The sequence below is a fragment of the Bos indicus x Bos taurus genome, chromosome 3, assembly GCF_003369695.1.
Source record: "Bos indicus x Bos taurus breed Angus x Brahman F1 hybrid chromosome 3, Bos_hybrid_MaternalHap_v2.0, whole genome shotgun sequence".
In the NCBI taxonomy this organism is placed as follows: Eukaryota; Metazoa; Chordata; class Mammalia; order Artiodactyla; family Bovidae; genus Bos; species Bos indicus x Bos taurus.
The window spans coordinates 86253013-86270930 of NC_040078.1; the positions used below are offsets into that span (position 1 = coordinate 86253013).

General features: G+C 35.1%; 1 protein-coding gene across 2 annotated transcripts in view; it reads right to left on the reverse strand.

Moving 5' to 3' along the window:
• Positions 1–17918, reverse strand: part of HOOK1 (hook microtubule tethering protein 1) — a 71631-nt gene that overhangs the window by 32882 nt on the left and 20831 nt on the right. For both annotated transcript variants that reach the window (XM_027537093.1, XM_027537094.1), the window contains exons 6-9: positions 16329–16396; positions 15077–15139; positions 14289–14372; positions 7207–7373 (exon numbers count right to left, since the gene is read on the reverse strand). In XM_027537093.1, coding sequence (XP_027392894.1) covers positions 7207–7373; positions 14289–14372; positions 15077–15139; positions 16329–16396 — 382 coding nt within the window. The remainder of the gene's footprint in view (positions 1–7206; positions 7374–14288; positions 14373–15076; positions 15140–16328; positions 16397–17918) is intronic.

The following is a 17918-nucleotide window of genomic DNA, read 5'->3' on the forward strand; positions in this document are numbered from 1 at the left end:
CCTTAGTTTTAAAACAATAGCTTAAAAAAAGTTGGAGAACTCATACTTTCCAATTTTAAAAGTTACTACAAAGCTACAGTAATCATGATAGTGTCATCCTACCATAAAGCTAGACATATGGATCAATGACAATTAGAAGTCCAAAAGTAAACTCTTAACATTTATGGTCAAATGATTTTTTTTTACTTAAAAAAATTAATAGACTTTTTTTTTTTTCCCCCAGAAAAACTGAACAGAAAGTACAAAGTTCCTGTATATTCTCTCATGGTTGTCTCATTCCCCAGTTTCCCTTATTATTAACATCTTGCATTAGTGTGGTTACTTGTAAGAACTGATAAGCCAGTAATGTTCTGAATTTTCATTATCACTCTGAAACACTGAGTCTGGTTCTCTAGTTCAAATAGGAATTTTAATTTCAAAACAAAAAGAGAAACCATATAAAGTTACCCAAAAATGTACATAGCACACAAAGTGGTAAAATATGAACTCTAAGTATAGACTGTGATAAAAAATAAATACTTTGAACCCAAAAGGAACAACAAAAACTAAAATGACTATATAGTGATAAAAATATTTAAAAATTACTTGATCAGCTGACAATAATGCAGAAAAGAAAAATAAACACAAGAACATATATGACAAATGAAAAATAGCAAACTGATAGACCCTAAGCACAACCATATCAAAAATTATGAAAAGGGCAAAAGGACTAAACACACCAATTAAAAAGGCAGAGACTATCAGATGGATAAAAAAGCAAGGCTCAAATATATACTAGTTATGAGAAACATTTTAAATATCAAAACACAATAGGTTAAAAGTAAAAAGATGAAAATAAGTATCATGTAAATAATAAGCAAAGAAAACTGGGGTATTTATCTTAACATCAAAAAAATGGTTTAATACAAAAAGTATTACCAAAGGTATAGATATTTCACAATTATAACAGGGTCAAGCCATCAGAAAGACATATCAAAAAATTATATGTAACTAAAAACAAAATTTTAAAACAGATGAAGCAAAAACTGACAGAATCAGAGATCTACAAATCCATAATTATTGTCAAGAATGTTAACATCAGTCTCCCAATAAATGAAAGAACTAACCAAAAATGTCAAATACAGAAGAAATCTGAATAACCTTACTAATCAGCTTGATATAATAAATATTTGTGAAACATGTCAGTAAAAAATTACAGAATACACATCCTTTGCAAGTACACATGGAATATTCACTGCAATAAAATGTGATGATCAATAGGTATCATAAATATTAAAAAGAATGAAGTCTTACGGACTATATTCTTTAACCACGAGGAAATTAAATTAGGAATCAGTCACAATGAGAAGTTTGGAGAAAAGTCTTAAATATTTGCAAATTTAAAAATACATTTCTAAATGATTCCTGAGTCAGAGAAGAAATCAGAGAGGAAATTAGAAAATATTTTGAACTGAATAATAACAGAAACACAATCAATCAAATTTTAGGGACACAGCTAAACCAGTGCTTAAAGAGAAATTTACAAGTTTTAAAGGCTTATAATAGAAATAAAGAAATGCTTAAAATCAATCATCTAACTTTAGGAGGCTAGAAAAAGAAGAGCAAATCAAATCCAAAGTAAGTAAAAGGAAAGGAATAAAGAACAGAGATCTAAAACTCACACTATGGGAAACTAATAAAGGCTGTTCGATTAATAAAGGGTGTAAGATTAATAAAACTGATGAACCTCAAGCAAGGGTGACCAAGAAAAATGAAAGAAAACACAAATTACTAACATCAAGAAAGAAAAAGGAAACACCATTACAGCTCCTGTAATCATTAAAGGGACCATAAATAGAATATTATGAAAAACTTCATGCCAATAAATTAAACAACTTAAATCAAATAAATATATACCTTGAAAAAAACAATTTAGGAAACTGACATAATATGAAACAAAATCTAAAAAGCCTATGAACCATTAAATAAATTACATGTGTCATTAAAAGCCCTTTCACAAAGAAAACCACAGATCCAATTGTTTTACTGATTAATTCTATCAAATATTGAAGGAAGAAATAATGTCATTCTTACATAAACTCTTTCAGAAAATAGAGGAGGAGAGAGTATTTCCCAATTATTCTATGAGACTAGCAGAACAAAACCTGAAAGACATTACAAGAGAAAAAAGTTATAGACCAGTATCTATTATAAAGACAAGACACAAAAATACTTTCAAAATATCAACCAATCAAATCGAGTCATATGTGCATAAGATAAGAAAATATGACCAAGGTGGTTTTTCTCTGGAATACAAATTTTTTTAACAGTCAAAAATTAATTGTATTAAAAGAATAAAAAAGAAAAACCAAACCATCTTTTTTCAAGATGCATAGAAGTCCTAAGACAAAAATCAACACTCATCAGTGATAAAAACTCTTAGCAAGGCAGAAATAAAGGAGAACTCTTTCAATCTGATAAAAAGCCCATTTAAAAACTCCACAGCAGGTTTCCCTGGTGGCTCAGTGGTAAAGAATCTGCCTGCCAATGCAGGAGACACAAGTTTGATTCCCAGTCCAGGAAGATTCTACATGCAGCAGAGTAACTAAGCCCATGTGCCATGACTGTTGGCCCTGTGCTCTAGAGACCACGTGCTGCAACTACCGATCTGTGTGCCTAGATCCCGTGCTCCAAAACAAGACACTGCAATGAGAAGCTGGCACACAACTAGAGCGTATCCACCACTCTTCACAACTACCACAACTAGAGAGTACTGCCGACTCTCCACAACTAGAGAAAGCCCACACAATAGCAAAGACCCAGCACAGCCAGAAATAAACAAAGAAATATAAAAACACTACTAGCTAGCTTCATTCTTGACAGTACTTAATTGGACGTTTACTCCCCAAGACTCAGAACATAGCAAGATGTTTGCGCCTGTTCAAAGCAAGGAAAATAAAGACAAGGCAGAAATAACAAAAGGAAGAGGTAAAGGTCTATTAATAGATGACTGCAGATTCCTTAGGATTTTTTTTACCAAAACAAACTACTAGAATCAGTAAGTGAATTAAAAAACTTTGCAGGGCTTCCCTGGTGGTCCAGCGGTTAAGACTTTGCACTTCCACTGCAGGAGCACGGGACTGGACCCTGGTCAGAGAATCAAGATCCTGCATGCTGAGCAGTGTGGCCCAAAAAATAAAAAAGTAAATAAATAAAGTTGTTTGAACAAAAAAAAGGGGAAACTCTGCAAAACATACAAGTTTTCAAATGCAAGACATTAAGATTCAAGATATAAAAGTTTCAACATATAAAAACCAACTGTGTATCTATATATTAGCAGCAACTTTTCAGAATAATTTTTGTAACTGTGTTTGTAATAGCAAAAAATTAAATATTTGAGAATGAAATGAACAGAAGACACACACAACACTATGCTGGAAACAATACAACACCGCTAGAGAAATTAAAGATAAATAGACAAAGATACTAAATTCATAAAACAGAAATTCTCAATATGGTTAAGGAATCAATCATATACAACTTGAAGACACAATCACAAAAGGTTTTTAAGAGAAACTGACCAAAAAAGCAAAAAGACAGAAGAGTCAACAACATATTTTGAGAAGAAAGAGTTGGAACATTCACACTACCTGATTTTAAATGACTTACTCTAGAGCTATAGTAGTCAAGATCAAGTCTTACGGGCTAAAGACAGACAAATTCATCAGTAGGAAGGAACTGAATACAGAAAATCACCCAAATTTTATAGCTATATCATTTTTCACAAAGGCGCCAAAGCAATTTGATGGAGTAAAATAAAAATCTTTTCACCTGATGATACTGGAACAACTGGATACACATAAGGGAAATAAAAGTAAAGTCTGACACCCACATATCACACTATTTTCAAAAAAGTCAATTCAAGATGGATCACAGACCTAACTGTGAAAAATAAAACTATAAAGGTTCTAGAAGGAAATACTAGAGTATTTTCATGACTAGGGAGTAGACAGATTTCTTGGACAGTACATAAAAAGCACTAATCTAAAAAATACTGATAAATCAGACTTCATCTAAGAACTTTAATTCCTGATAGATACCATTTGAAAATGAAGTGGCAGGCTACAGAAGAGATGAAATATTATTACATGCATATCTGACAGAGATTCTATAACCAGAATATATATTTTTTAAACTCTTACAACTCAGTAATAAAGACAAACAACCCAATTTAAAAATAGGCTAACAGTGTAGAGAGACAATTCATATAGTAAAATATAGTGCAAAAAAGCACATGAAAAGGTGCTTACCACCATTATCATTAGTTATCAGGAAAATGCATATTAAAGCCACAATTCAACACTCTTAACCCATTCCCTGGAATAACTAAAATGAAGAAGACTGATAAGGCCAACTTACGTTATATAGGCAGAGTAACTAGAGCAACCAGCAGCAAGCACTGCTGGTGGGGATGTAAAACAATATGACCACTTTGGGAAATGGTCTGCTGGTGTCTTTTAAATGTAACACAAACAAAATGTGTGACTCAGCAATGCCACTCTATATAATTGCCAATGAGAAATGAATAAATATGTTCACAAAAGTTTTATATTCCCATGTTCATATCCATTTTATTTATATTAGCCAAAATCTGGAAACTCAAATGTCCATCTAAAGGAAAATGAATAAGCAAAATGTGTTACAATGTGCAATAATTCCATTTAGCAGAATACTACTCAGCAATTAAAAAAAAAATGAACTGATATATTCAGCAACATTGGTAGATTTCACAAATATGCTGAGCAAAAGAAGCCAGTCACCAAAGAATTCATATTACAATTTCTAAGAAGTTCTAGATCAGAGAAAACATTCTATACTGGAAAATAATCGGAAGAGTCTCTGGGACATAGGGGTTATCTGGGAAGGGACATAGGGGAACTTTCTGTAGTGACAGAAATGATTTATCAAATGATAAAGATGTGAGTTACACAAATGTATGCTTTTAGTAAAAGATGCCAAACAGTGCAATTCACTCAACTCACGGTATGTAAACGTTATCTTGAAAAAAGAACTGTAAACATACTGAAGTGTAGCATTAGTTTGCACTGTAGCGTTACCTTTTTATAGAAGGCATGAATTAGCAATTCTTACTTCAAATGTGTTTTGGGATTGAGTAGATGAATAAATCTGCTGAGGAAAATGGAAGTCAGGTTTCTCAATGTTGGAGAAGGGAGTTACAATATGAAAATGCAGAAAATCAGAATGCACCCTGAAGTCACTGGACTGAAATGGAAGATGATAATACGAATTCACTGTTCACTATGAAAATAGATAGATACATGCATAGACATATGTGTGCAAACATGGACTGGTATGAACCTGTACAAGTGACTTTCCTAGCTCTGTACACCAAGGTGGCCCAGAAGCAATGACAGAAAAACTCATCTAGATCATCCTTGGAAGAAAAGCCATGATCAACTTAGACAGCATATTAAAAAGCAGAGACATTACTTTGCCAACAAAGGTCCATCTAGTCAAAGCTATGGTTTTTCCAGTAGTCATGTATGGATGTGAGAGTTGGACTATAAAGAAAGCCGAGTGCTGAAGAATTGATGGTTTTGAACAGTGGTGTTGGAGAAGACTCTTGAGAGTTCCTTGGACTGCAAGGAGATACAACCAGTCCATCCTAAAAGATATCTGCCCTGAATATTCACTGGAAGGACTAATGCTAAACCTAAAACTCCAATACTTTGGCCACATGATGTGAAGAACTGACTCACTGGAAAAGACTGAAGGCAGGAGGAGAGGGGGATGACAGAGGATGAGATGGTTGGATAGCATCACTGACTTGATGGACATGAGTTTGAGTGAGCTCCGGGAGTTGGTTATGGACAGGGAAGCCTGGCGTGCTGCAGTTGGTGGGATCACAAAGAATCAGACACGGCTGAGCGACTGAACTGAACTGAGACCATAGACCTTTGTTTTTAGCGGAGAATAAATCTAGACAGAAAAATTCATCTAGACCATAGATCTCTCTTTTTAGTGGAGAATAGTATTCTCCACTAAAAAGAATCAGGACTTTTGGAGAAATGGTTGATCTAGAGTAGAGGAAGAACAATTAGAGTCTGGAACATTTTGTTGTGCCAGAAAGACGAAAATACTCAAAAAAGGATAGCAACATACTGTAAAGACACATGGCTAATAGAAATGCTTCTCAGTGGTCAAATCTGGGACAATTTAAACATAAAAATAAATGACTATAGTAATGGAATTATAGTCCGTTGAGTAAGAATCAATTTCTAAATGCAAAGCACGATCCTGGATCAGATTCTGAAACAAGAAAAAACTTAAGTTTTAAGGATACTGAGATAGCTGATAGAATTTGCATATGGTTTATAGATTAGATAATGATTTGTTTCAAATACCAATTCACTAATTTTGATAACTATGCTGCGGTTTATAAGAGAATATCTTTGTTCTTAGGAAATACACACTGAAGTACATAGGGGTAAAGCAGTATGCCTCCAGTTTATTCTCAAATGGTTCAAAAAACAAAACATATATACACATGTGACTATGTAAAGAGACTGCTAAAGCAAATGAACAGAACTGTAAAACAAATGTCGAATCTGAATGAGAAATATACAGAAGCTCCCTATCCTATTCTTGCAACTTTTTTCAGTAAGTTTGAAATCATACCAAAATAAAGTAACAAAAAAACACATACAGTACAACTGGAGTGCCTATTTATCAGGGCCTTACATTGCAGGGCTCAGGGGTAAGCACAAAAAAGATAATGTTTATCAAAGGTTAGATGTACACTTTTTTTTTCCGAAGGAAGAAATATAAAAGTTGATATGAAAAGCATCCTTTTAGTGTGAGACTTATGTATTTCTTTCAATTATCAAGTTCCCTCTTCTATGCAAAAATTTCTCTTCTCCCCAGGCTTCAGCAATCATTCTTTTAATTCCTCGTGGACTTGCCTATGGCTTTTGTTTGGCCCTCATCACACATTATTTTGAATTGTTTTGCTTTTTATATATGTATCCCACTTGCTTAACTGGATTGTTAGCCCTACGAGGACAGGAACCACTTATACTAGACAGTATTTTCATCCACTTAGTATTCTAAACATGTGTTGTAATGCTTAATCATCAGTTGTTGCTATTATGATTTTTAGCTACTGGTTTAATAACTGTATAGAATGATTTCTACTAAAAATGCTACCTGAAGTTTTCTTCCTGTAATTGTTCTAGTTGCAACTGTGCATGAAAATATTTTTTTGCAACCATTGTATTTGGATCATCAAAAGATCCATCCAACTGGTCAAGTTTTTCATTCATCATCTCGTTCTCAGAAACTAGTGAATTCTTTTCATCTTGAAGCGCTGTCACCTAAAAAACAAAAACACAAACATAAGCATCAGTAGCAAATAAAGAGTTTAGAGTGGAATTCTAGATTCTAAATCTGACCAAGCCATTAACTAGCCTAGTCAATCAGACTAGATAAATTCTTAAAGATCCTTCTAGCTCTGGAATTCTGGGTCTAGGTTTGGATCAGAAGAAATAAAATTAATTTTATTAATAGAGAGAAAAGAGAGTTAATACATATAAAGCAGAATATCTTCCAAACTTCATGCTTGCTTTAGGTCAGAGAAGAAACTGTTTCTAAGTCTCTAAAAATTTTATGCACCTATGTACTTCAAAAAAATAATTTGTTTCCCCTTTAGGTATAAATGTATTTTCAGGATGCTGTTACCTAGTAAACTGAGGTACAAACAAATATGCACAAAATTACCATTTTAGGTTCATAGTAGAAAATTATCAGATTCACATGTATCTTCAGGGGATAACCACATTATTTGGTTAGTGAATCAGCAGCAAAAAACTGAACCCAATTGCACACTGAAACTATTTGCTTAAGATTTAATGGATATAAACATATAACTTTAGAATGACATAAATACCAGCACTTGATACATTTTTAATTCTACTTACATATTTGTGTTAACAAGCATTATTTGCTCCCTTAGTTCTACTTCTTTTTCATTTAAAAATATCTTTAAACATTTAGAGATAAGGCTGCAACCTTTTATAAGACATGCTTCCTGAGTAACTCAGTCAGTAAAGCATCTGCCTGCAATGCGGGAGACCTGGGTTCAATTCCTGGGTCAGGAAGATCCCCTGGAGAAGGAAATAGCAACCCACTCCAGTATTCTTGCCTGGAGAATTCCATAGACAGAGGAGCCTGGTGGGCTACAGTTTGTGGGATCCCAAGAGTTGGACATGACTTAGCGCTATCTTTCTTTCCTTTCTTTCTTTATAAGACCAGACATCTACATGGGATTTTACTAAGATTAGTTTGAAAAAGGCTGACTTATCATAACTTACAATACATTGTAAGTTATTGGGCTTCCCTAGTGGCTCAGCTGGTAAAGAATCTGCCTGCAATGAGGGAGACCTTGGTTCGATTCCTGCATTGGGAAGATCCCCTGGAGAAGAGAATGGCTACCCACTCCAGTATTCTGGCCTGGAGAATTCCATGGACATATAGTCAGTCCATGGGGTCACAAAGAGTCAGACACGACTGAGTGACTTTCACTTTCACAACATATTACTGCACAAGTTTGCTATTTATAGTTTCAAAAGGTGTAATCAATGCAGTCTAGTTATGTGAATGGGACTACATATTGATACACCGAGCTACTAACAGCAAATTAAAATCAAGTTATAGGGACTTCCCTGGTGGTCTGGTGGTTAAGAATCACCTGTGAATGCAGGGGTCATGGGTTTGATTCCTCATGCAGGAAGATTCCACATGCCACGGGGCACCTAAGCCCAAGAACCACAATTACTGAGCCTGTGCTCCACAACAAGAGAAGCTACTACAATGAGAAGCCCTCTCACTGCAACAAAAAGTAGCTCTTGATCACCAGAACAAGCGAAAGCCCATGCACAGCAACAAAGACCTAGAATAGCCAAAAATAAATAAATAAGCTTTTTTAAAAAATCAAGTTATATTATATAGTCTTAAATACAGTGTAGGCAAGTTACAAACACTGTCCTCCAAATGAGTAACACAAAATCTAAAAAACCACTGCCAGCCAAAGAGGAAACAGTTTTTCTTCCTAAATACAATGCATGCATCCATCCTTGTCATATAAGCAGTTTAGTGACTATTATCTGTCATGTAATACAATCCTGTTATTGAGATACAAAAAACAATGGAGGTTGCACCCTTTAAGATCCCTACAGAAGAAATGTAAACAATTATAGGACAGAAAATGTGGTGCTTTGATGAAATTATGCTATTTGGGGGTGCGAGCAAAGAATCTCTCTATTAGCTTGAGGGTAGGGGCTGTTACAAGACTGGTAGAGCAGAAACAATACCTTGTCTTCAAACTGGATAGGAATCCCCTGAAGAAGGGAGAAGAGCAAGGGCAAACTTAGTTTTCAATATCTAGTGGGAAACCAACCCTGTTCCTAACCATGTATTTCACATAGTCGTTCCAGAGCCACCCCGGATGAGTGACTTAGAATGTCCAGAGGTGGTTCTAGGTATCTTTTAACAAGATGCCATGGTGATATTTTGTTTAGGCTCACTCTGTACCTGCCTCTGTCCCTTTCTGTTTCTCTAGTTTTTCTGTCTCTCTCTCTCTCTCTCAGCTACTTAAAAGAAAGTTCAAAAAGCTAAAAAAAAATAATGCTCTTTTCTCATGTCACTCAGATTTAATATTTTTATCATATTAGCTTATTAAAAACTTAAAACATAAATTTCTATAGCTGGAGTCCTGTTTCACACATAATTTTCAGACACCTTTAGGTTTGAAGATCACTGCCTCACTACATGTGACACGATGCTGGGTAGGAGTATGTTTCTCTCTAACATACTGTAAGCAAGAATAACCAGCCTCTGTTACTGCAGTAAGTGAAAGAGAGCTACTGATGGCTGTCAAGTGTTAGGATTAGTGGTTGAGTAAGGCAGAGGAAAGAGCTGTTGATAAACTCATCCTAACTTGCCCAAAGGCCCCATAATCATTGGACAAAAACTGTAAGATTACATGAGTTTCTCAAACCTTACATCTAATTCTCATGTGGGTTTTTTTCTTTTCTTTTTAAAGTACACATAATCAGGCTTCCTCCTGATTTAGTGAGTCAGAATTTCAGTTGTTCCAGAATCTGTAACCATAATTTGCACAGAATGCACATAGATCTTTATTTAAATGGGTAATGCTTCACCACCAGATCTTTCACTACAGAGTTCTTGCATTTTTTTATTCTGATTAAAACATGTTTGCTAACTGGACTGTGCGAACAAGCAGGTTTTTTTCAAGAAGGGCTCATGAATTTGCATCTGTGCTCTTCTTCAGTTAACGCAGTTAACGCTTCTTCAGTTAATGCTCTTCCCTGCCTCAGCATTTTATGGATATAGCTCCTCCATTTTCTGGCATCAAAGTTGCAGGGGAGCCTGATTTTCTTATCTTTGTCGGTGATTTAGCTTTTCTACCTGTGTTACAGAGTTGTTTTGCCTTTATTCCTGAAATCTGAGAGCTTAACTAGGATGAGGTTTGATGTTAATTATTCACTAATTTGTTTCTAGCCGAAATTTCCTTTTAAATCTCACTTCACTGTCCTACCACCTAGTCTACTCTACTGAAGTGTTCTTATGAAACTGTAATACTACATAAAGCAAAAGTTCTCTAAGCTTGAGTGCGTGCGTGCTAAGTCGCTTCAGTCATGCCCAGCTCTTTGCGACCCTATAGACTGTAGCCTGCCAAGCTCCTCTGTCCATGGGATTCTCCACGCAAGGATTCATTTCAATATTTGGCAAAACTAATACAATATTGTAAAGTTTAAAAATAAAATAAAATTAAAAAAAAAATAAGAATACTGGAATAGGTTGCCATGTCCTTCTCCAGGGGAACTTCCTGACCCAGGGATCAAACCTGTGTCTCCCGTGTCTCCTGCACTGGCAGGCAGATTCTTTACCACTAAGCCACCTGGGTAGCCCTCTCTAAGCTCGGCTACTGTCTTCTACGTACACTTATCTATTTCTGGTTTTAGTCTGTAATGTTCACACAGATGCCATGCTTTTATTCTTTTCATCTAGTTCATGCTTTGCTGGCAGTCAAGATACCCTATTTGTTTTGGCAATGTTGAAGACTTCTTGGACATGCTCTCCAATGTACCCCATGGCCCAGTATGCTTTCCCCTCTTAAGTTATAGCTGGGACTGTTTTTTCTCCACCACTCTATACAGCCTTGTGAATGGTGAGGGAAGGCAGTAGTTGCGGGGGCGGGGAAGAGCAGCTGAGCCAGTGGGCAATCTTTTTTAATAACACGTGAGCTAGGCTATCATTTCCGAGGTTTAAGTACCTCATACAAGGACGGTGAGAATGGCATTCCATTGCCGTGGAGAAATTCCTTTGGGCATCAGTGCTGCCCCAATTCAGTGTGTGGCCCTATACCCTTTGTTCTTATCAGAGTCAGGCCCTTAGTTTCTTCTTGGCCATTATTTCCACTCATATCTAGTGCAAATAAAATGAAGAACTCAAAGAGTGAATTTCCTTCTGATTGAGATTACTGTGAGAAGTCACAAGATTTCTGTTGACTCCCCAGCAAGAGCAAGGAATGAAGAATGAACAGCAGGTTTCTGCTCTGCAGCACCTCTGTCAATATCAATACGCTTGCTTCTTTCCTTGATTACCAAGCTTTTTAATTTAACTTTATTAGGTTAAGCCCTTTTTCTTGTTCACCTGCCCTTGGCGAATTTCTTTGCCACCTATTTTTCTTTTTTGGTTCATTTGGTTGGGTATTAAAAAAATTCCCCCCAAATTTAAATATCACTCTCCAGTTTTATTGTTGTTCAGTTGCCCAGTCACGTCTGACTCTGTGACACCATGGACTGTAGCACACCAGGCCTCCCTGTCCCTCACCATCTCCCGAAGCCTGGCCAAGTTCGTGTCCAATCCAAGTTCATGCATCCATGAATCCAGTGATGTTATCCAACCATCTCATCCTCTGATGCCCTCTTCTCCTGCCCTCAATCTTTCCCAGCATCAGGGACTTTTCCAATGAGGTAGCTATTCTCATCAGCTGAGCAAAGTACTGGAGCTTCAGCATCAGTCCTTCCAATGAATATTCATGGTTGATTTCCCTTAAGATTGACTGGTTTGATCTCCTTGTTGTTAATTGGACTTCCAGGAGTCTTCTCCAGCACCACAGTTCGAAGGCATCAATTCTTTGGTGCTCTGCCTTCTTTATGGTCCAGCTCTCAAGACTGTATGTGACCGTTGGGAAGACCATAGCCTTGATTATATGGACTTTTCTCAGCAGAGAAACATCTCTGCTTTTCAACATACTGTCTAGGTTTGTCATAACTTTCCTGCCAAGAAGCTACTGTCTTTTGATTTCATGGCTGCAGTCATCATCCACAGCGATTTTAGAGCCCAAGATGATGAAATCTGTCACTATTTCCATCTTTTCCCCTTCTATTTGCCATGAAGTAATATAACCTACTGTCTGGTTACATATGATTAAAAATACACATTTTTCAAAAATAATTTTTCTTATAAAATTAGGGTATGCATCATATACACCTGTGTGAAATTCACATTGTTAAATTAATCAATTACTTTTTGTTCTGATTATATGCAGTAGTCATTTATTTCACACATGTAGCAGATAGTTGAGGGTTGCCTCTATTTTGATACTGGAATTAAAATGCCAAAACTTGGGATGTCTATACTTTTCAACAAAAATCAGATCATCATGTACTCTTCACCATGTGTTACAAATACTGAAATGTTTTAACCGAATTTTGTGTTCTTTTTTAAAAAAGAATTTCTCAGAAAACTGTACAGAGATCTTACATAAGGCTGGTAACACCTGAATGAGTCAGTCCTCTACTCTTTACATGAGGTGTTCTGGAAGGATATAATCTTACTTGAAAATAAAACATTTCAGATGCTGTGCATGTGGTTAAGAATGAAGAAAGGCAAAAACATAGTGAGACACTAGTTTTGTTCAAACACAGAGGAGGGATATTTAATGATAAAGTTAGGAGGTTTGGATTCTGGTGCTGGTTGTCACTGCCCTGCACATCTGAATCACCCTGACCAAGTCACTTCTCATCTCATTTGCAAACTCATGAAGGTTAGAAATACACCCAGCGCTACACTTTTAGATAGTTAAGCAAGGGTATTGCTACCACAAGCCTTGTTCCTTGTCCTCATACTTTTCAGAGTCAATTATTTACGTAGCTCATTATTTGAATGAAAAACATGTAGCATATTAGGATGGCATATTTAACCTTTTGTACAATTTTTCAAGACTTATTGCATAATTTCATATTTGCACTTTCATTTAATAATAACAATATATGCAAACACATACATAACCCCTTATGTGCCTGGCCCTCTTTAAGAGCTTCAAGTATATTAATTCACTTAATCTTCATATCACTCAGGGAAATATATACTATTATCACATCATTTCTCAAAAGAGAAAAACGAAGTATAGAGAAACTAAGCAATGAGCCCAAGCAGACACAACTAGCTAGTAACATGACCAGGACTTCCCTGGTGGCTCAGCTGTAAATCCACTTGCAACTCAGGAGACATGGATTCAATCCCTGGGTCAGGAAGATCCCCTGGAGAAGGAAATTGGCACCCTACTCCAGGATTCTTGCCTGGGAAATCCCACGGACAGATGAGCTTGGCGGGCTACCATTAATGGGGTCACAGAAGAGTTGGACATGACTTAGCAACTAAACAACAACAACAGTAACACGATCAGGTTCTGAATACAAGAAGCCTGGTCTGATGATTCACCCCTTCAACTATTTAACTACTGTTTCTCATTCCCAGTTTATTTTGCTAACATGTATGTGCATACCAACCTGAGAATTACATACGTGTTCATATACATGTACATGTTAGCAAAACAAACTTTGCACCTGCATTTACTGGAGGTCAAGCACTTCTAAATATTTCCATAAAGGACTCCACTTAATACTCACACCTTATAAAGGAGATACTTTAGTTTCCCCTTTTTATAGAATAACAAATTAAGCTCTATCTAAGCAGTTGAAATTTTACAATTTGAATGATCTTCTCAATGAAGTAGTTATGCCAGCAATTTTCAACTCTAAAAGAAAAATGATCAAATTTATGTTTCAATATTCAAGTCTATAGCAAACTCTTTCAATGGTCCCTCCGTGAAATAAAATCCAATCTCCAAAACACTTTACCCATTAATTAATTTAAAAAGGCTTATTAATTCAAAGAGGAAATTACTCTCATATCCATACCTGCATATCTAGTTCTTGGCATCTTTGCCTCAGTTCTTCTTTTTCTGCTAGTGCTTCCTGAAGTTCTTCTAGGGCCCTTTTAAGCTGAAACAGAAAATGTCCTAATTCTTAGTAAATCATATTTTGAAACAAACTGATGTATTTATCACAACACATATATATACTGATGTTGGAAACAGTTTCAAAATTAACAAACGCATTTGCCTCTTCTTTTACCATTTCCCTTCCAACCGAGGTTGGGTTATACAGAGGAAGAGAGTATCTTTCCCACCAGGGAAAACAACTGTGTAAAATACCCAGGGGAAGGAGTCTTGAGTACAGAACCGTAGAGTTCAGTATTAAAGGAAAGCAACTGTGATAAAAATCACATTTCCTTATTAGATAAATCAGAATTTAGCAGAATTTTTAAAATTGTCTGCTATTTAATTATGTAACTATATAGCATGAGCTACATATGTATTAACAAATATCAGGAAAGTTTAATGCCACTTGACTCTTCAAACACCATCATTAAAAACTGGAAATCAACACTACCTGCATTCAAGAAGGAATGAATAATAATATTTAAGATCTTACAAGAGAACAAACTATCTAAATTTCATGGAGGAAAGTATCTTGTATGTGCTCTCCGATATAAGCCTTTAAGACAGTACTGGGTTTGCCAGAAAGTTCGTTTGGGTCCTTCCGTTAAGATGTATGGAAAACCCGAATGAACCTTTTAGTTAACCCAGTAACTGACAGAGGAACTCAATCACTGTTACATTTTCCTCACATATTGAAATACTCACCTGTTGTTCTAATTCTCCAACAGCATCATTTGTGGGAGAGCTCACAATTTCTTTACTCATCAACTAGGATGAAAATAATAAAATTAAGTACAATAAACTGAGGCACACACAGTAAAAGTATTCACTTTTTTTTACAAGCAAAAAGTTCTTTCACACAGTAAAAATAACAGTAAGGTGTTTTATGTTTAATTTTTCCTTGCCTTAATTTGATGACCCTTATTTTATTCAAATAAAAAATATATAGCAGCTTAAGCTAAATAACTCAATGTTCAAACATTATATTAGTGAAGACAAAAAGTAGAGTGTGCTTGAAATATGTAAATAGATATATTTAAAATCCTAATGTACTAAAAATTATAATACAAATTCTACATAAAATTGAGCACATTAAATAATTTTAAAGAATGATTCTTCTGTAACATGAGTTGGCACTTTAAAAATTCAGCTATAAATGAGTTATGTGGCAAAATTCCTAATCCAAGAAGCCATTTTAAATGTAAGAGCTACAATTATATGAGAAAAAAGATCCTGTAAAATAATTTATTTTGCATATGCGAGACATGTATATTTATGCATAGCAGTGTTTTGAATTCAAACTAGCAATGCAGACTCAGGGTATATCCATTTTTCACGTCCTATATGCTGCCTCTCTTTAAATCATGACTCTTCAAAACTAACCCTTCACTCAATTTTCCCTCAGGCCTCCTCTTCACTTGACTTCATCTCTGCCTTCTGGTCGGACTTTAAGAATGAACATGTGCCAAATGAATTCTGAATCTTTATGGCATAACTTAAGATAACCAGGCTGGATTGAACCCAGATGACCTGGCTCTGAAATATACTTATCACTGTGTTTGCTCACAGTTCTAACATTCTGAAAATGCACATAAGATACATACACACACACACTTTAAATTTCAGAGACAATTATTCTATCTGGCAGAAAAAAGAGAAGGTATAAAAATTCCTATCTGGGAAGATGCTGTTTATCCTGCTTAGCTGAAGTTACTTAAAGGAACTTAATAGTAATTTAACTTTTAAAATGCAGAGGTACTAAAATTGGGCTTGAAGTCCTTATAAGAAATTTTGGGGAAAAAGAATGAAGGGACAACACAACAATCAAAGACAAATCAACCTACTGCAAAGGGCACGTTTATACAGTAGTGAAATATACATCCATAAAGTTTTTGTGAACAGTTTTATTCAATTTGGTTTAGGATTTTTATACATGTGTGATTATGATATAACGTACCTCTTGAATAGCAGTCATGACCACATGTTGAACAGATTCTTCCAAAGTCATTATATTCTGAATATGTTCTATGATTAAAAAAAAAAATCAGATCTGATAAAAACTCTACTCTTTACCCACAGTAATTCAGCCATTCAATTAACCACATAAAAATTCATTCACTACATATAATTCTTTATGCAAGTACAATACTTTTTCCACAAGAAATATGTCCATTGAAAACAAATATGCATAATTGAAAATATTCATATAAATATTTATAAATGTTTTAAAGAAAATCTCTAAGTCTCTTATAAGGAAGAAAACGAGAAGTAATTGCAATTAATCTTAAAATAACTATGACAATTTCTTCCATCTTGTTAAATATTCAACATTATGGGATGAATTCACATATACAGATATAGCACAGAGATATTATAAGTTCAGTTCCAGACAATAAAGCAATGATCACAATAAAGTAAGTCACATGAATTTTTTAGTTTAAAAGTTCTATTTACAAACTACTGTAATCAATTAAGTGACAATAGCAAAATATCTAAAAAAGACAATGTACAAACCTGAATTAAAAATTGCTTTATTGCTAACTAAATGCTAACCATCATCTGAGACTTTAGTAAGTGCTGATCCTTTTACTAATAAGAGGATCTTATTGATATTTTGATGCTGATGGCTGCTAGAAGAAAACCAAAGAGGGCGCTAGCGAAAGCTGTGGTGTCTGTGGCAATTTCTTAAAATAAGACACCAGTGAAGTCTGCCGTATCAACTGACTCTTCCTTTCACAAACAATTTCTCTATAGCATGCAGTGCTGTTTGATACCATTTTACACACAGTATAGCTTCTTTCAAAACTAGAGTCTATCCTCTCAAATCCTGCTACTGCTTCATCAACTAAGTTTATGTAATTTCTAAATTCTTTGTTGTCATTTCAGCAATCTTCACGGCATCTTCACCAGGAGTAGATTCCATGTCAAGAAACCATTTTCTTTGTTCATCCATAAGAACCAACTCATCTATTAACATTTTCTCATGAGATTTAGTCGTATCTTTAAGCTCCACTTCTAATTCAAATTCTCTTGCTATCTTACATCTGCAGTTAAACCCTCCATTGAAGTCTTGAACTGCTTAAGTCATGTACGAGAGTTGGAATTAGTTTTTTCCAAACTCTAATTAATGCTGGAGTTTAATGTTTTTACCTCTTCCCATGAATCATCTATGCTCTTTCTTTTTCCCCTAAGGCAAACACGCCTTTACCTTTTTAATTTTTATTTTACATTGGAATATAGTTGATTTACAATGTTGTGTTCATTCTGGGTGTACAGGAAAGTAGTTACACATATAACATCCAGTCTTTCTCATAGTCTTTTCCCATATAGGTTACTACAGAGTATTGAGTAGAATATGGTAGTTTGCATATGTTAATCTCAATATCCTAGTTTATCTGCCCTCCCCACCTTTCCCCTTTGGCAACCATAAGTTTGTTTGCTAAGCCTGTGAATCTGTTTCTGTTTTATAAATAAACTCACTTGTACAATTTTTAGATTTCACATATTAGTATATGATATATGTCTTTCTCTGTCTGACTTACTTCAC